Source organism: Galeopterus variegatus, unplaced genomic scaffold (assembly GCF_000696425.1).
Source record: "Galeopterus variegatus unplaced genomic scaffold, G_variegatus-3.0.2 Scaffold686, whole genome shotgun sequence".
In the NCBI taxonomy this organism is placed as follows: domain Eukaryota; kingdom Metazoa; phylum Chordata; class Mammalia; order Dermoptera; family Cynocephalidae; genus Galeopterus; species Galeopterus variegatus.
The window spans coordinates 91,945-112,951 of NW_007726797.1; the positions used below are offsets into that span (position 1 = coordinate 91,945).

General features: G+C 35.9%; 1 protein-coding gene across 5 annotated transcripts in view; it reads left to right on the plus strand.

Moving 5' to 3' along the window:
* Positions 1–592: 592 nt before the first annotated feature.
* The window catches only part of RAP1GDS1 (RAP1, GTP-GDP dissociation stimulator 1), a 138,514-nt gene continuing 118,099 nt past the window's right edge, over positions 593–21,007 (plus strand). For all 5 annotated transcript variants that reach the window (XM_008571378.1, XM_008571380.1, XM_008571381.1 and 2 more), the window contains exon 1: positions 593–740. In XM_008571378.1, the coding sequence (XP_008569600.1) occupies positions 737–740 (4 nt within the window). In that variant the 5' untranslated portion in view covers positions 593–736. The remainder of the gene's footprint in view (positions 741–21,007) is intronic.

Here is a 21,007-nt window from a genome sequence, read left to right on the forward strand (position 1 = left end):
GGAACCAGAAAAAGTACAAATTAAATCCAAAGTTCATAGAAGGAAAGGAATAATAAAGATCACAACAGAAGTAAAATAGAGACTATAAAAAAAAGAGAAGATTGATGAAACTAAGAGTTGGTTTTTTTGGAAAGACAAACAAAACTGACAAATCTTTAGCTAGACTAAAAAACAGAATAATATTAAGATAAAATCAGAAATGACAGACGAGACATTACAACTGATACCACAGAAATACAAAGGGTCATAAGAGACTACTATGAACAACTACACACCAACAAATTGAATAACCTAGAAGAAATGGATAAATTCCTAGAACCATACACCTACCAAGACTAAATCATGAAGAAATGGAAAAGCTGAACAGAAAAAGGAGTAATTTTAAATCTCCTATCAAAGAAAATCTCAAGACATGATGGTTTCAACTGTGAATTCTATCAAACATTTAAGGAAGAACTAATGCCAATCCTTCTCAAACTCTTCCAAAAATTGAAGAGGAGGAAGATAGAACTCTCAAAAGATGAGGTCAGGCTGTTGGAAGAGGTGTCCTGGATAAGAGAACAAGGAGAGATGATGCATTTTGGCTGGTGAGCAGCTGCTCCTCCCTGGCGGCCACCCCCCACGGGTCCCTCCCAGGCTGCGGGAGAGACAGAGGTAGAGGGAGGACATAGAGCTGCACCGCCCGCACCGTAGACCTTCGCCTCGCCTGGCCGGCTCTTCACCCTCTGGGAGGAACATGGGTAAGTCATCCTTCCTCCCCCGTCATCGCCTGACATTTTTCTCTTTCTCGGCGTGCTGCAGGGTGGGAAGCGTTTCTCTTGCAAAGTTGCCGGATTTCTCAAATCCGCGGGCGTGAGACGGTAGCCCTTCCTCCGGGAAGAATCGGCGCACGCGGAACGCACGCCGGGTGCCAGGCTGGGAGGGTCCCGGGCGCGGGGTGGGGTCGGGCCGCGGGGCCGGTCCGCCGCCGAGCTCTCCGCCACCTCGCTGCCTCGGCTCCCCTCCTCCATTCTTCCTGCCGGTGCTCGGGCACCACGGAACCTGCCTCGCGGGCTCGCATCTTCTGCCCCATTCGTGTTTCTCCAGAGGCCGCCCGCTTCTTTTCCCCTGCGTCTGCCGGGCTCGAGGCTCGGGTCCGACCACTTCGAGTAACTTCCTTCTCTGTCAGTGCGACCTTTCCCCATCTTGGGGACTGCTTATTTTGGGGCGGGGAAGTGGAAACAAGTAGTTCATGAGGGTGATTTTACAACCTGCACGGTAATTATTTTCCATGGGGGAGAACGGACAGCCTCATAGGTGGAAAGGATGACTTGTCAGAGGCCACGAGGAACGTGAGGCAGAATAGAGCCACTAGCTGTTGGATTAGTGTTGGGTGTCTACAGTGTGCAGCATTCCTGTGCTCAATCCATTTTCTTGGTTTCTTCACTTGTCAACTGTAGCAGGATACTGCGCTCTGTATGTAACACGTTGTTACCGAACTTCAAGCTAGTTATTCTTTCCCAGCTTCCCCTGCCTAAATCTGCATAATCTGATTTTGGTTCCTTTGTATTTATAGTTAATCTGAAGAGATTGGTTTGTATGAGATATTTAAAAGCAAATGTTTTATAAAACGATATACACTTCATCCTATGTTTTTTCATCATATATCGCTTAATTGTTACATTCACTTATTACAAAAACGTCTGATGAACTGTGTAACGTAATTAGAAGCCGAAAGTTTCTTTTAATAGTAGTAACTTGGAATATCGTATTTCAGCATATTTGTTTCCACTCCTATCATAATTTCCTCTTTTTTAAATTTGCTCCATTGCCATCTGCCAACTAAGACTTTTGCCACCCCTTATTTGCAAGTTATTTTAAGCTTGAGATGAATGTGGCTCTTTCATCTGTCAATACAATACTCAACACGTCCAGAGTTAGGTCACGGCAACTCAGAATCTTCAAGGAAGCATGCAAATCTAGAAATGGTTTTGATGGAGCTTCCTGGAAAAGCAAATGCTCCAAGCTCTGATTCAGACTTTTGGCCATATATTGAGAAGAGGCCAGTCTTGCAGGAGGAGGTTGTATGAATGAAAAGTGACCTAGGGTCTTGAATTTTATTTTCAGCTTCATTTGTTTCCTTTTTGATGTGAATACTATTGATATGGTAGACAAACTTCCGTATAAATAGAGTGGCCCATTTATATGTGCTTGCCCTTTCTCTAAGAGTAGAGCTCTCAATATTGAATCAGATTATAGGACATACTGTATCTTTGGTTTGAACATACACACAAATTTCTTAATTACAGGCCACAAGTTTGGCCTGTAAAATACATTTCCCCATGTTTTGAGGTGAGCATAAAAATCCATTTAACTAAAATTTTAACTTCCATGTTGAATTAGTACTTTTTCAGTAGAAAAAATCCATTTCTCTTGCAATGCTAGTGAATAAAAATACCTAAAACAAATAAAATTATCTGCTTAAAAATAATTAATTTTGAAAATCTTGAATACTATTACCTGACTTTTTATTTTTAAGAGCATATAGAAAACTATTTCTCATTTTGAAGCCTTCTAAGATACTGTTTGGTTAGATTAATCTCTCCTCATAGCATTGTTTGTACCTTGTTAGAAGCTTTTTAGCACTTATATAATCTACCTTATAATGGAGTTGTTTATGTGAGTATGCTGTGCATTTAATCATGAGTTCCAGAATATGAAAATTGTCTTACTAATTTGTGTTCCCCACAGTATTTTTCCAATAATAGGTATTCAATAAATCCTTGGTGAATTAATTGTTGAACTTAAAACCACCTATCTGTTACTTTCAACTTTTGAATCTGAAAGTATAGGCTTTGAACAAACATCTGGGTTAGTAGATATTATGCAGGTGTGGAAGAAGCAGGAACAGAGAAGTATAATTGTACTATAGCCTCTCTTCATTTTTAAAAAAAAATGTTGGGTAGCATCAGAGGTATGGATTTTGGATCAACCTCTGGCAAGCCATTTTCTTCTAATCTGCAGTTTTTATTGGTGAGGTGGTTTCCTATATGATCAGTAGCTACATAAAATAATGTGAAGTTGAAACCTTGGAAAGCAGTTTTATATCTGAGCCATGGAAGTCACTGTAACAGTTTATATACATAAGAGATGCTGTTTAATGGCAGGGGAAAAAATCACTTTTAAATCTGTCTTTTCAAGAAATAAGTAAGGTGATTTTTTAAAAAGATATCTTCATGGCAGTGATTTTTCTCCACAAAAAAGTCAAGGAAAATTCCTATATAACCTTACAGACCATAGCTGTTCTCTTACGTATATATTTTATTATAAATTCAACACATTTAATATTTATTGAATATTAACCATGTGCAGTGTACTATGGGAGGACGAAGATGAATATGACATGTTTCAAGTTGCTTGTAATCTTAACAGGAATGATATGACACATCACAAATAACTATAATAGGAATAAATGTATATAAGTGATATAAAAGACCTTTGAAGATCAGGGGATGGAGAGAAGGTTTTAGAGAAATGGCATTATTTGAACCAGAGGTCAGTTAGAAATGAGACTGTTAATCAGAAAAAGGTGGGAAATAGGAGAAAAATGATATAAATGAAGTTAGGTAACATTTGAGGAATTTCTGGGATATGATTAAATAGCCATATTTGTCTAGAGCAAAAAGTAAGGAAATAGCGGGTGGCAGATAAAAAGACTATCAGTAGACAATGACTGGGTAATGGAGGACCTTAAATGCCAAGAGTTCAGACTTGTCTATTGAGGGACTGTTAATTGTTTATGCAGTTAAGTGATGGATCACATCTGTGGTTTAGGAAAATTAATCTGTCAGTTGAATACAGGATGGATTAAATGACAAGCTAGAGAATACATCAGAGCGTGGTTGTGGTAATTTGTGTAAAAACGTTTAATGGCCTGAACTAGGTTGTGGCAGTGGAAATAGAGTATTGTGACTAAAGAACAGGTTTTATTTGGTGACTGATTGAACATGGAAATGGAAAAGGAGTTATTGGTTTTGCCTGGGTGATAAGGAGAATGTGGGAATCTATTAATATATATTCAATCCGTGCTGGCCCCGTGGCGCACTCGGGAGAATGCAGCGCTTGGGAGCGCAGCAGCGCTCCCGCCACGGGTTCGGATCCTATATAAGGATGGCGGGTGTGCTCAGCGGGTGTGCTCACTGGCTGAGCGCGGTGTGGGCGACACCAAGCCAAGGGTTGCGATCCCCTTACCGGTCACAAAAAAAGACAAAAAAAAAAATGTATATATATATATATATATATATTTTCAATCCATTGGAAGAGGAAATATGAATATTAACTTTTGGACCTGTTGAGTTGGATTTTTTGGTCTGTCATTTAGTCTCTGCTCTTTGATGACAGGGACTTTGTCTTATTAGGTTTTGAATACATTTTCTAACACTGGTGTCTGGCACACAGTAAAAATTTGTTGACCGACTGAAACTAGGTAAAAAATAGTTAACAGTTGTTTTAACTCTCAAGAGAGTTAGGATTTGAGCTGGAGATCTGGAAGTTACACACAAATATCCTGAGATGATATTTGAAGTTAGATCAGAGGACGAGAGTCAACAAAGAAAAAGAGGAAAATTTGTCCAAGGTAAGAATCTTGAAGAATGCCCTATAGTTAGGGAAAAGGAATGGCATGATTTGATACTGAAAAATACAGAAGTAGGTAGGCATGAAAGACTAGAATCAGGATATGGTTGATTTTAAGAAAGAGTGAAGGGTCTATGGCTTCAGAATAGTCAGGAAGATAAGGACTGAGAAAAGGCTGCAAGTCGAGGTGGTTTGGTTAGGGTATTACCCAGTATTTTTTCAAAAAAGCAACTTCAAGAGGTATGGTAGAAACAGAGGTTATGTGTAAAGCCAAGTGGATAATGAGTAAGTGGAAACAGTTTACTAGGTATAGTCATGCTGTATTCCTTACCCTGTTTAAAGACATGTAAGAAAGCAGAGATTTTTAAAAATATTTATAAAATTTTGTACTTTACATGGAATGACACATTCTGTTTTCTTGAGAATAATTTGTATTTCATCACAGTGCCTCACATTTCTTTGACATTCCATTTTCTTATGTCTTTGTAACTTTGTATAATACAATTTTTATTTTTGTGATATCTATTATGCAGAGTGAGTTTAGAAATGATTTTATAATTTTGCACAACATTTTGCATAAAAAATACAGATGAACAGTTCCACTTTTAATTTACTATGAGATTTTGTGAATTTGGGACTTCTCTAGTTTATATGTGTGCCTCTAAATATACTCTAAATTCTTGGACTTGTGTTTTTCTCTATAGATGTTTATCAAACTTATAGATAGTTCTTTTCTTTTGCTTGTATTTCTGAGTCCAGAAATTGTTTTCATGGATGAATAGCAAAAATACTACTTCTACTTGCTATTTGCAAGTCAAGGTAGGGTGATGAAGTATTTTGTACACTGGTAACTACTAAAATTTATGATTTAAGAGAGAATAGATGATAGATAAACAAGATAAATACTTTTTCTTATGTTGGCCTTATATCTATTTTGTATATGCCCTTTTTTAATATATATAAATATGGGTAAAGGGCTAAATTCACTATCCTTGGTAGAGTCAGATTCTGAAGTCTCTAGTACTACTCTTGGAATGTCATAGCCTTAATTCATTTTCCGAACCAAAGAGTTTTTACTTTCATAGTGGAATCTTGGAGCTTCTAGGTCCCTTTGAGGAAATAGTGTAGTTGTTCTCTCTAGACATTCCAGATCACCTGAGTTTGAACTTGGCAATTCTGGAGTTATTGATGGCACTAGCAACAGCCATCAGAATTACCAAAAATTTTAGTACCCAGTCATGAACATCAGGATTGAGGAGGCGGAAGAACCACTCCTTTGGGAACCCATATAATTTTAGATAGCCAAGTGTTCAAAAGTTTGGATAATCAATAAGAAAAAAATTTAAGTAAGATACTTTCCTAGGCATTTAACTTGGCATATATGTCTTTCTTATGGAGGTGAGGAAAAATAAATGAAAATATTACAATAGTCTATTGTCTTAGTTGGTTTTGTGTGCTACATCCTCCAAAGAGGAGAGACCGTATGTTCTCACGTAGCAGAAGAGCAAAAGAGAATTCCCGCTCCTTCAACCCTTTTTATAGTGCCATTAATCCATTCATGAGAGTTGAGTTCTCATGACCTAAACATTTCCCGTTAGGTACTACCTTATAACACTATTGCATTGGGGACTAAGTTTCAATGTGAGTTTTGGAAGTGACAAACCATGGCAGTTACGAAGTCTGTTTTCGTTCTAAAATTCTATGATTCTTTGAAACTGAAGTTTGAAATATGCTCAGTATCATTGATGTCTTAAATATATTATATTCACCTCTAGATAACTTGCTTTTCTTTAGTGTTCAAATGATAATGTCTATTTCAGGTAGCAACTTTAGGGTTTAAATCAACTTGTTAACTCTGTCTAAATAAATGGCTTAAAAAACCATTTTCCATGATAGGAAGGATGCTGGCTTCAAATTGTATAGAGTATTGAAATTCCCTCAGTGCCTCTGTTTATACAACTGTTGTTACTAGAGGCATCCCAGGAGTTAAAACCAAGAAGTAGGATAATGATAAAGTGGTTAAACTGAGCTGCTAGCCATGATTTGCTGTACTTATAAATTCCAAAGCCCTTCTGACTTTTTGTTCAGTAAATGATTTTTTTTCAGGAAATGATTTTAGATACTTACTGGTACCTACTATATATATAAATCTGGGCTATATCTTTGTTATCTGGCAGATTGTTATACATCTTTATATACTTTCCAATTCAACAAGTTTAAAACTGAACTCATTGTATAATTTTTAATAGTAATAACCAGAAGTGTGCTGATAAATGGTTAACTAGAAGATCTTCTCCAAAAAAGCCCTGACTTGTGGTGGCGGTTGATTTTCTGTGGTGTAAACACTCCTATCATGGCCTATTTCAGGCTATCAAAATGGTGTCATCAAATGCAGAATTGGGAAGAAATGAGATACAGCATACCATTATATAGTATATCCATCATATAGAGAAAGTAATAACCTCATGAGTACAGATAGTAGTAAAATGTAGTAATTAAGTAGTGATGGTTCTGAGTATTAATACCTCTGTTTTAATATAACTCATCTAAGTTTATATAATTTAATTTTTAATAATGGCTGTGTTTTAATAACTCTCATGAAATTCCTGAAAACTTAATAATCATATATCATGGGCCTGTACAAGGAACTATAGTACACCTTTGAGTTAATAATTACCGTTTATTAAGAATTATTGATGTCAGTTATGCTACACTTTACATATTTTTGTTTAATTTTAATCTTTTAACAGTTCTGTGAAGTGGGTGACACTGTCCCCATTTTAAGTACTTAAGGAATTAAATAATTTATACAGGGGGACAGAATTAACATACTAAAATCCTGATTTAGAGCAATAGTTTCCAAACTTTACCTGGCATAAGAATCACCTGAAGAGCTTGTTTAAAAAAATAAAATTGGGGGCCCACCCTCAGAAATTCTGATTCAGTAGGTGTAGGTTGGACTGAGAATTTGCAGTCAAGACATTCCCAGGTGAAGCTGCACTAGAAATAGCACCACCATCAAACAGAAACAGTCAGATTTTCTTCTAAACAGGTCCAGATGGTAAGTACTTTAGGCTTAGCAGGCCAAGAGGCAAAATCAAGGATATTACATAGAAAACAGATAAAATATATATGATGAGCGAAAACAAATATCCACATTTTTTTTGACTAAATTCAAAATATGATAACGTTAATTGAACACAATTTATTGTAATACCAAATGAAAAGACCAGAATTCTTTTTTTAGCATAACTTTTCACTTAATTGGTATTCAGAGTTATTCTGTCATCAGAATTGATTGCAGATGTTCATCTTTTAATGAAGATCTGTAATACAATTTTATGAATTTCATCCTTGAAATATTTTTTCACACAGATATGTACTGCCAATTGCATATGATTTTAATGAGCATATTCATTGTATGGAAGGCATTTATAGAATTCTTTTAGATTTGTCTCTTGACATTTGCCATTTAGCATGCTATTCCATTGTAGATTAACCACTTCAAAGCCATTCATTGCTTGATAAGGTAGTTGAAGGCATATCATTTTATCCAGAAAATTTCAGTTGCACCCTTGAGCTTAAAAAAAAAATCACAATAAAATTGTACAACTGCTAAGTTATTAGACTTTTGTGTGAAAAAGCAAACCAGGATATTGAGTTTCTGTTTCTGATCAAAATGCAGAGAAGAGACAGTGGTTAAATCTGACAGACCAAATGAAGTTCACTGATGACACTGCTAGTTCATTGATATATGATAGATTAAAATATTTTCCCCATAAAAAACCTGTTGATGAATAATACTGTTGAATGAAGAACCATAGGCTTTAAACATGTTATGCTTTCACAAACTTTGTAAATTTGTTCAATTAAGCCTTTTTCTGTTCTTCATTTATTTTTGTTGCCATTAGTTGTGACACATCTTAGCAGATTCCACTTCAGGTTATACTGAATTAATGTTTTCTCAACATTGAAAATATTTTTGCCTGCTATTGTTCCATGTAGACTCTTCATATAGGTTAATTCTTCAGTCATTTCAAGGTTGGAATTGATTTCTTGAAAAGACAAGTAGGCAATATTACTAATATCTGTCAACTCATCAAGAGCCAAGGAAAACCTCTTGAAATCTTTTGCCTTGTTTTTTAATTAAATAGTGAGATTGCTCCTACTGTCCTCCTCACTTCATTTAGCTATTTTCACTGAAAGGCTTTTCTCAAACCGGTTTATTTTCTCTGGAAATATGTATTTGGTTTCTGCAGTCAAACACAGTTTAAGTAACCATGAGTAACCGGCTTTCCTTGCTTGGATAATAAATAAGCCACTCAGAAACTTACTTTGTTTGCAGCTTTATATTCATCTTTTAATTTTCATGAATAAATTCCACTGTGGTGAGATACTTTGCTTTATATTTCCTGATTTCTCTGAACAATGCTTTCTTCTTAATTGGAATATGATGAATACTTAGTCTGGTAATACCTATGTATATTATATTTTTCTAGCATAACTGCAGTGTCATTGTATAATACAGTGATTTGCCATCTAACTCAGTAACAAAATAATCCACATACCACTTTAAATGCCAAAAAAGCATGACTCTTGAAATAAACTTTTCATGTTTTGATGCGATGGTCAAAATGTGATATGACAATGCACATGGTACTTGAAACAGTGGCAAGTCATAACTATGTCACTGCAATTTGTAGTGCAGCTAGCAGCAGTGTAAAGTGATGTTTCTGTGATAACTATTCAACTCTGCCATCATAACGTGCAACTATAGACATTATGTAAAGGAACGAGTTGTGTTCCAATAAAACTTTATTTATGCATACTGGAATTTGAATTTTATATAATTTGCATGTCATGAAATATATTCTTCATTTGATTTTATTCAGCCACTCACAAATGTAAAAGCCATTCTTTGCTGTGGGCTGTACAAAAACAGGCTACGGTTTTATAGTTTTCCAACTCCTGCTATAGAATAATGCTATACTATCTCACCTTTCCCTAAAACTTTTTCTCACTATAAATTCCCTATCCAAGCAAATATTATCACCATCCATCCAGGCAACCATTCCTAAAATCTGGAGTCACTCTATTTTCAACATCCATTAGGTTCCCTAAGTTTTAACAATTCTATCTCCTTGAATTAATCCTGTCCTCCTCTTAACTGTAAACATGTCAGTTCAGGCCTCTATCATCTCTTCTTGACACTATTTCACTACTCTTTTGACAGATGTTCTTTTCCCCAGGTGTCCTTCCTCTGAACCAGTTTTTATGTGCTGCTGGAGTACTGTCGTAGTTCGTTAGGGCTGCTATAACAGAATGCCATAGACCCGGTGGCTTATAAACAACAAAAATTTATTTCTCACAGTTGAAGGTTGGGAAGTCCAAGGGTGTTGGAAGATTCAGTGTCTGGTGAGGGCTGGCTTCCTGGTTTATAGGCTGTCCTCTCCCTGTAACCTCACATGGTAGAAGGAATGAGGAAGCTCTCTGGAGTCATTTTCATAAGGGCACTAATCCCATTCATGAGGTCTCAACTCTCATGGCCTATATTAGTCGGTTTTGTATTGCTGTAACAGAATACCACAGACTGGGTAATTTATGAAGAAGAGAGATTTATTTCTTACAATCTTGAGGCTGGGAAGTCCAAGGTCAAGGGGCTGGTATCTGATGAGAGTCTTTTTGCTGCAACATCCCATGCGCAAAGATGGAAGGGCAAAAGAGTGTGTGTAAGAGAGGGCGGAAGGAGCCAAATGCATTGTTTTATCTGGAACCCATTGTCATGATGATGGCACTAATCTATTTATGAGGGCAGAGCCCTCATGACCTAACTACCTAATTACCTCTTGAAGGTCCCACCTCTTAACACTTGTATTGGGGAGTAAGTTTCCAACACATGAACTTTGGGGGACACATTCAAACCATAGCATGACCTAATCATCTCTCAAAGGCCCCACCTCCTAATCATCACATTGGAGGACAGGATTTCAATATATTTTCAGTATATGAATTGGGAGTTGGGTGGCAGCATGCCAACATTTGGTCGGTAGCAAAGTATTCTAAAATGTAAATCTGATCATTTAACTCTTTACATGTTTTTTTCAATGGCTTCTTAATACTTATAGCTGTGTTCCCAAATGGAAATGAAACTGATTAAAGAGAATTAAATTTTTGACACAAATGCACTTTTTTTTGCGTATTAAACATAAAGGAATACTTTTATTTCTATAAAGATGCATGGTTTCTCTTATTTTTCTTGAAATATATCTTTTTATCTTTCATTTTCTCACATTAGATAAAAGACAAAACTTGGAAATATATCTCTCAGTATAATAAAAAACAGCAGTGAAAGCATGATGAGTGTCAGTTAACACTGGGCATCATTGTAGGAATACAATAGGAAATGGTAAGACTGTGGCCAACTGGGATTCCCTACTCAGTTCCAACCAGTTTTACATTCCTGTGTGGCAAAACTGGTTGACTGTGGGCCCAAGGAAGCCAGAATTTTGGATTTTTCAAAAGAAGTCAGATATCCAGATTTTTTTTTTTTCCTTTTTGTCTTTTTTACTGACCGGTAACGGGATCGCAACCCTTGGTGTTGCGCCCGCATCGTGCTCAGCCAGTGAGCGGGAACCGGTCTCCACATGGGATCCGAACCCTCGGCGGGAGCGCCGCCGCGCTCCCAAGCGGCGCACTCTCCAGTGCACCACCGGGCTGGCCCAGATATCCAGATTTTTATATGAAATCTTCAGATTGCTGGTTTTTGGAATTGAAAGATATCGCAAAATCCAGGGCTTCAAATAATGATGTCATGGCTCTATCCCTTTTTGTCTGGATTAGGGAACTGAGGATCAGTGAGGTTTAGAGACATGTCTGAGTTCACACATTTGATTAGGGGCAGTATTAGACCTAGTATTCTTGATCTCCTAACTCCTGTGGTAGTGTTTTTTTCATTGTACCAGGCTAGCTCCAATTTGCTAGTGAAAAAAAAACATGTGCACACACACACACACGTGAACAAACCAAGTATTCATTCAAAATAAATGGGTTAATGGAAAATTCTTTACCCTTTCTAACATTTCTACTAATAGAGTCGAGGCCATCATCTCCTCATTCCTGTGCTACTGAGACCATTTCTCTGATACTAGACTTTCTGTTCCCCAATTCTTTCTACATACTATGACTAAATTAACCCTTTTTAACAGTTTCTGCATCAAATATATCATTTGTGTATTATTTCAGTTGCCTATCATATCAAGTCTAAACTCTGCTTAGCTTTTGACATCCATAGAAATTTGCTTTCTTCTGTTTCTCACTACTCTCTGAAATGTATTTTCCTTTGATATTCTCACTGTCCCCTAAATATTCTTTATGATAACACTAGTGATAACACCAGTGCACCTTTGCTCCTGTTATTTCTTCTTCTAGAATAACTTCTTTCCTCCCCTCCTCTTATTCATTCTCCATAGCCTAGCTCAAGAAGACTGCTTCTGACTTCTCATACTGACCTTTCACTTCTGTGGACACCTCTCATTTCTTGGACTCCAAAACACATTCGGTGATATAGTTTTATTTGCTCAATGTTTCATATTTCTTGTTGGCATTCAGTAAATATTTGTTTGTTGGTGTTGTGGAATCACTACAGATTTGTCAGGCTCCGCTGCTAATTTAACAGCATTATCCTACAGTGATGATAGGAATGTTTGTGATAGTGCTTGTAAACGAGCAACCCATGTGTCAGATATACCATACAGATGGATTTTGTTAGGGAAGTTACAGAAATTGGAATTAGTTGTTAACATTTAAACATAAAGAAATTTCTAAGGGCTGTCCCATGGCTCACTTGGGAGAGCGTGGTGCTGAAAACACCAAGGCCAAGGGTTTGGATCCCTGTACAGGGATGGCCGGTTAGCTCACTTGGGAGAACGTGGTGCTGACAACACCAAGTCCAGGGGTAAGATCCCCTTATCTTTAAAAAAAAAAAAAAGAAAGAAATTTTTTTTTTTTTTTTTTTTTAAAGATAAGGGGATCTTACCCCTGGACTTGGTGTTGTCAGCACCACGTTGGTTAAGATCCCCTTATCTTTAAAAAAAAAAAAAAGAAAGAAATTTTTTTTTTTTTTTTTTTTTAAAGATAAGGGGATCTTACCCCTGGACTTGGTGTTGTCAGCACCACGTTGGTTAAGATCCCCTTATCTTTAAAAAAAAAAAAAAGAAAGAAATTTTTTTTTTTTTTTTTTTTTTTGACCGGTGAGGGGATCGCAACCCTTGGCTTGGTGTTGCCTGCACCATACTCAGCCAGTGAGCGCACCAGCCATCCCTATATAGGATCCAAACCTGTGGCCTCGGCGCCATCAGCACCACACTCTCCCGAGTGAGCCATGGGGCCGGCCCAAAAAAAGAAATTTCTAATAAAAATCTGCTTTGCCAACTTTTCTTGAAAAATTTAAAAAATTAGAATCCCTGAGCCTGCATTCTCATTAGTGGTAATCAATTGTAGTTGTCCTTTAGGCAGAGTTTGAGGTTCCCAGTTTATTACTTCCTATTATCTTATGTCCTACAAGTTTCACTTGTTAATACGGTACTCTGGCTCTCGGAGATATCTGAATTTGTAGTCTCTGAGATTTCTGTTATAGTTTCTGAATTGCTAAAGATTTAATTATATTTAGAATTGTGGTAAAGCTGAATTTATTACATTACTTCTTGAAAATTAATAAATTTATTTTAAAATTGAGAGGTTATTGCAAAAATTAAATCATACAACTAGTCAAGAGCATGGTTAACTACCTATGATATATATGGTCATCAGTCATGGTTAAACTGAATTTTCAATTGCCTGGAATGATAGATAAAAATCAGAGAGATAGGGTGCTGGCCAGTTAGCTCATTTGGTTAGAGCGTGGTGTTATAACACCAAGGTCAAGGGTTCAGATCCCCATACTATCAAGCTGCCAAAAAAAAAATTGATTTAAAAAAAATTAATAGATCAAATAGAGGAAAGTTTCTGTTCTTCCATAAATTGTGTAGTATAGTCTTTGACAAGTATTTAAGCTCTTTACATTCCCATCTCATAAATACCCTTAAAATATTATCATTCTTATTGAATAAGAACCAAAGAATAGAATAAAAATGGAAGTGGGGGGAGAGCCCATTTCATAGGCAACTGATACGAATTATAATATGGAAACTGTCAAGCTCAATTACCTAATAAGGACTTCACCAGCCCAAACCAAGATCTGTTGTGTATCTTAGAAAGCATTTTTCTGACATATGAGAATTATATAAAATTATTTAAAACAATTATATATAAAATAATTGTATGAAATGGTATTATATAATTCTAAATTATTTAAAATTATAATTTAAATTTAAATTATTTTCTAAGCTTATATAAAAAGAATTATATAAAATTATATAAAATAGCTTAAGATAACTAGTAAATTCACCAATTTGTGAGTGGGAGTTTTGTTTTTCCTAGTCAGGAAAAAAAAAATCAACATAAGAATTGTACACTTAGAAAAAATTGCTTTCAAAACTAAGAAACCCATACCATCCAAGTTTTTCTAAGTAAGAAATTTGTCAGGTTTTAAAAACTATTTCATTTAATTCTTCTGAAAAATCTTCCCTTTTGAGGATTCCTTAAGTAATTCTGTTATAAAGGAGGGAACTGATCATCATAAAAAAGCAAATCTTACATTGATATGTTTATGACTTATAGAAATATAAATGTTGGTTTGTCTTTAAAATTATAAGATATATTTGGTCTTAACAATAAAATCAATTAGAGGAAAATTTTATGAGGTGATTAATTTTATTTCCTTTTAATCGCAAACATGCATTTTGGGGAAGGGTGGTGTGGTGTTAAGCTCCAAGAATAACAGTCCATGTGTCACGTTTCTGAGTTTTATATGGTTTATACAAAGCATCATCAGTCAAATCAGAAACACAAGACTAGCGTATGAGGCGTTATAGAAAGTTACAAAATATGTAGTGCAAATAATCATATTTTTTGCTTTTGTAAAAGCTTAAACTCTAACTGGTAGATAAGTAATAATATAAAAGAAATGAGTAATAGAAACAGATAAGGTCATAATTTGGATTCTGAAAAGAGAAAACACAGACCCCTAAGAATTTAAGAAGATGGCTCATACGTACTTTTTCAGCACCTAATACAGCTTCTCTGGCATATACAAGTGCTTGTTACTTATAATGGTCTGGAAAATTTTCCTAGAATTTATTTACCTATTCAATAACATGTACCGAAAGCTAGAGTACATATCCAGTGTTGTACTACTCTTGAGATGGCTATGGCAGAGACTGCTCCCCGGTACATTTCATTGTGATTTTGGTGGGGGGGAGTCACATATTCAGATACATAGACAGTTGTTAGCTGGCACAACTAGCTTATATGGGTGGATTATAAATTCATTCTTGAAGAGATTACCCATATAAAAAGCAAGTTACAGACAAGCCTTGCTTTGTACAGTTTTGATCTGCATGAGATGTGTGTGAGTTTCAGTTTACTCTGCAAAGTGCCATCTGCCTGTACAGTGGAAAGAGCCTGGACTTTGAAGATACACATGTTTGGATTTATCCCAATTTTGGCACTTATTCTGGGTAAGTTATTCAGCTTCTGAATTCATCTTTCTCATCTATTAAAATACAGATGGTAATAAAATAACTTTTGCAACATAGTTATAAATATTACATAAAATAATATCCATATAAATTTTAATATTCATTTCTAAAGCTGAAAATTCAGTCGTTTTTTTGAAAACTTTATCTTGTATTCAGAGATAAAACCAATCAAAGAATATAATGCTGCTTATTATACTATTTTAACCAAACCATGTAGTAAATATTGTTACTGTAGCAGATTATATTTTTCAAAGATGACCACAACAATTTCTCTTGCCCTAGACATTCTTCTAGAACTTACCACCCCACACTAAGAGTTGGGCTTTAATTCTTCTCCAATTGAATCTGAGTACATTTATGACTCGCTGGTAACCAGTAGAATGCAGCTGAAGTACTGCCGTGTGACTTCCTAGCCTAGGTAATAGAAGGCAATGCTATTCCCACTTTGCTTGTTGGAACACTGGCCTGCTTGGAGCCTTGAGAAGTTTGAGTACCCTGAGGCCGTCATGTTGTTAGGAAGCCAAGCCTCATAGAGAGGCCCCAGGTCTCAGGTGTAAAGTCTTAGGTCAGCAATCCTAGTCTTCAAGTCCTTCTAAACCAGTCATCAGACATGTGAGTGAATGAACTGTCAGATGATTTAGATGATACCAGACTTAGCCATTGAGTTACTCCCAGAGACACCCCTAGCCTTTGAGATTCTGCATTGAGGCTCCAGACTTTGTGGAGTAGAGACAAACCATCCTCGGTGTCAGGACTAGCCTTACCAGATACCAGAACATTAGACAGAGCCAGTGTAATTGCATCAATATGGTATTAATATAAGCATAGACAAAGATCATTGGAAAGAAGAGAGACTTCAGAAATACATTTCTGTGTATAACAGACAAACGTGGTAGTTTAATTCCGTGGGGAAAAGCTGCAGTATTAAAAACTACTTCTAACACAAGAAAATGAAAGTAAACCCTAATCTTAGGCCACATGTAAAAGTGAATTCCAAGGAATCAAGACTTCAATAAACAGAAAGAATCATTATTACAAGGTACCTGAAGCATTTTCTGGGAGCCCAAAAGACTATCTTAACCATGGCTGAAAACCCAGATGGTATAAAAGAAAATTTGGAAAAAAATACATAAATAAAACCAGTAGATTAATGATAAATGAGGAGGGGAAAGTTACATAGATGTGATAGACACATGGTTAATGTCTGTTCTGTGCAATAAAGAACAAGACAGACAGACCTACTTAAATACTTGGCAAAGGATGTGAATAAGCACTGCATGGAAAAGTAAATCCAAATGGCCAAATAACATTACAAGATGCTGACATTTATAATGTAATGTAAATTAAAATAACTACATATTGCTCTAAACCCGTCAGACTGTCAAGAAATAGAGTGTGGTAATATTTATTGTTAACTAGGATGCTAGGATAAGAATACTCTCAATGCATAGTTGAAGGAAAAGTGAAATCTTTCAGTCTTTTTGGAAAGCTGTCAGGCAATCTCAAAATTAAAAATATTAAAACCCAGTGATCTTTTTCCTAGGAACCTATCCTGTGAAACAGAAGAACTGTGTACACGTACAAAGATGCTTACTGCACTATTTTTACCCGTATTAGTCCGTTTGTGTTGCTTATAACAGAATACATGGAACTGGGTGACTTATATAAAGAGAATGAAATTTATCGCTTACAGTTTCTGGGGCTGGGAAATCCAAAGTCTGTCTGGTGGTGGCAACAGCGACCCAAGGGTCTCACATTGCAAGATGGTGGAAGTAGAGAGAGCAGAGAGAGAAAGAGAAAGACAGACTCTCCTCTTCTTTTAAAGCCCTCAGAACCATGCCCCTGACCACCATTTTTAATCCATTCACTACTGCGTGGTCCTGCAATCCAATCACCTCTTCAAGGCTCTACCTTTCAATTACCATAATAGGATTTCCCACCCTCTTAACAGTCACCATGGGGGCTAAGTTTCTAATACATAAAATTTGGGTAACACAATTCACGCTTCAGGGAGTTTTGGGGGGACACAATTCAATTCACCACATTAAAATAATAAATAAATAAATAAACAAACAAATAAATAAATACCTGCTTAAGCATATATAGGTTAAATGTGGCACCAAGATTTAAACCTAGATGGACTGACTGATTCCAGAAGTTGCACTCTTACTCTCTAAAATATGCTACCTTCTCTGTCCTTGAGTTGTTTGGTTATGGTGACACCTGACTTGGATATAAGTAGTAATATATAAATAATGAAATTAGTACCATAATTGAGATATGAACAAAATATGGGAGCTTGGAAAAGGAAGGGGTTGATCTGCCTGCAAAAATACAGATGGTTTCACATAAGAATCAGTATATTTGTTGACTTTGCAGAGTAAGTAGTCATTCTATAGGTGGAGAATATACACAAAGGCATTTTAGACAGGAGTAATTTAATTTGCTGAATTATAAAAATGGAAGCGTGCCTGGGAAAAGCCAGTAATCTAGTGGAACTGACGCACATAATGTTGTATGAGACAGTAATGAGAGATAGGGGCATAATATTAGTTGAGGTTCTTGGTTTTGACGCAAAGTATTCTGGACTTTAGGCAATAATAAAACCACTGAAGGTTTTTGAAAAAGAGTAATGATATGCTCTGGGATTTCTACCCTGGATGAATAGAAGTTGGGAAGGTGGGCTTGGGTTCCATAAGACTCAGAAACAATTTTCATGTACTCATTCTAGCATTAGAAAGAATATTAGAGAATCTGAAATTTATTTAAAGGGATGAGGAGGTAATAACCAGAGGAGACTTAAATTCTTTGTTAGTCTTTGAGTTCCTCTAAAAAAAAATTTTTTTTCTCACATGTAGTATAGTTTTGTGGAAGACACAATAGGCTAATTTGTTAAACGGTTTTGGGTTTCAGACTGGCTCAGGACCAACTCTATAAACATATATGAAACAAAAAAAAAAATAGAAAATGGATTACAGTGCAGTAAAACATGGTGGACATGCAGATATTACTCAGGAAGAGAAAAGCGCTCTTGGGCAGAACTGAGGTCACCCTAACATTAAAGAGGGAGATAGAGAAGGGAGATTGAAGAAGGGCAAGAGCAAATGTTGAGAAAGTAGCTTTTTGAAGTTAAGAGAATGTGTTTCAAAAATAGAAAGAGTCAGTTGCCACAGAGATATCAAATAAGGGGACTGAGAAAATTCATTGGTTTTGTCAAGATATGATTTAAGACCTTTGCCATAGTAATTTTGACAAGAGTTTTTTAGAGTTTGGTTAGATGTGGCTTTAGTAGTGATTAAGCAGTTAAGAAGTAGGATGTCACATTTTCTTTCACAAGACAACTAGATCATATGTTGTTATATAGGAAAAAAAATTATTCTTTTAAGAAAAAGAGAAATTTATTTTGGTTAATACTTAGTACTGAAACCTCCCATGGAAATTACCTGTTTCTTTTTCTATTTACTGCCTCACTATGAGCCAGAAGCTGAGAAATTTTTATTAGAACAATTTGAATTAAGTTGTCTTAAATTGTAAGTAAATCTAAAATACAGAAATATAGACACAAAAAAATAATTTGGATGGTAAAAATTCACCATTGAAATTTACTGTCATGGTTTGAAGGAGTCCAAAAATAATGCTCTTCATTCATACCAAGGTTTTAGAAACACTGGGGATAAAAGTACATGAGTAGTCTGCTAGCATTAAAAATATCTGCTTTAAAACTGATAAAGACTCTTTTTGTATAGTCCAGTGGGACTACTAATATTCATTGCTGAATTAGATATATTTACTAATTTTGTCACTGGTGCAGCTAGACAGCCAAAGGTGTGGAGGAATAGAAAATTTTTTCCCCTTCTAAAAGAGCAAGAACTCAGAAGGGGCTGAGCCACACATGTCCAGTTTTTCCTTCTCACCTTATAATTAGATTATTCCTTTCCTGGAGAATGGGTGTCAGGCAGAAGGGGGAAGCAGTTGCCAAATGAGGAGGCAGAAAAGGCCAGAAGTGCCACTGATAGAAATTCCCTCATTAGGAAGCTTGAGGCCAGTGGGAAAGTGGTTCCTGCCCCAATCGTTTTATTATCCAGTATGCTCTTTTAAAATCGAGATATAATTCATATACACCAAAATGCAGATTTTTAATGTATTGTTTGATGAGTTTTGACAAATGCATATACTAATGTAATCACTCCTCCAATCAAGATATGGAACATTCTAACACTTTATTTTATGAACAAATTCACAGTAAGGTTTAAGTGCTCACCTTAGTTCATTTAAAATGCTGAAAATCATTAAATTTGTAATAATTCTGTTGATAGCTTTTGTTGTCTCTGGATGAAAAATTTAATGAACTTTTTCTAATAAGTTCTCATATCATTAATAGGCAAGTAATTATTCCCATGGGGAGACTAAATGATTTTTTACTAATTAGAAATTTTTAAAAAGTGAATTGTTCTATGTAGTTTTTAGTTATATGTTTTATATTCTTAAATGCTTAAATTGGTTTTCTTGATCTCTTCCGTTCTTACTTAAAATCTAAGATCCTGTATTCCTTATTCTGGTAATATGGGATTACACGGTAGGTACTTAACAGATAACATTTACCTTCCCTTCCCTATTGGCAGACTTTGGCTCTTAAAGTACGTCATACAAAGGACGGTAACTAGACAACTTTCTGAAAATAAGGAATTCACTCCTTATTCACTTAGTTCTTTTAATGAATATTTACTATGCATCTTCTAGGTGCAAAGTGGTAAATATAATGCAATAACTATAATAAACAAGGTGCCCCATACAATATATTAACAATTAAACAAAAAAATATAATTACAAATTGTGAATAGTTCTGTGAAGGATGGGTACAGTGGTAAAGAATGACCCTGGAGGGTTAAGGGAGAGGAGTAGACTTAGGTAAAATGGACAGAGATGGTTTCTGACGTGGTAACATCTAGACTAAAACTTGATGAGAGGGGTGTCAAACAAGGAGTATTGGGGATGGGATAAAGGAAAGGAAAGAATTAAAAATGTCCCAGATGCTAAAATATGTATTGGTGGGGTGGAGCAGGGAGGTACCTTTGATAAAGTTAGAAAGCGACTTGGGAAGAAAATTAATTTAGAGAGGAAATGATATATTTAGTTTTGGACCTACTCAGTTTGTCACATCTAGAGGGACATATCCTTACTTAATGATATGAGACCTTAGGTCAAAGAGAAAGGGCAGGAGTGAAGGTATAATGGGTTATATTTGTAGAAATGAGCACTTGAATCAGTGAATTCATGTTTATTGGATGACTCTTATGCATATTGTTTTACTCCATATTTTGAAATTTTGAACTGATTTTTTTTTTTTTTTTTTTTTTTAAAGATGACCGGTAAGGGGATCTTAACCCTTGGCTTGGTGTTGTCAGCACCATGCTCAGCCAGTGAGCAAACCGGCAATCCCTATATGGGATCCGAACCCATGGCCTTAGTGTTATCAGCACCGCACTCTCCCCAGAATATATCTACTATACTCTGAATTCAAATAAATCTTCCTAAATCATCTTAAAATGTGTTTATTTTATTTTTTAAATTCAGGATCGGCTTCATGCATTTTACTTGGCTACTATACTCTTTAGTCCCTTTTAATCTAGACTAGTTCTCTGCCTTTTTGTTGTTTGTTCTTTTTTTTTTTCCTTTTTGTCTTTTTTTACTGACCGGTAACGGGATCGCAACCCTTGGTGTCGCGCCCGTACCGGGGACCGGCAACGGGATCGCAA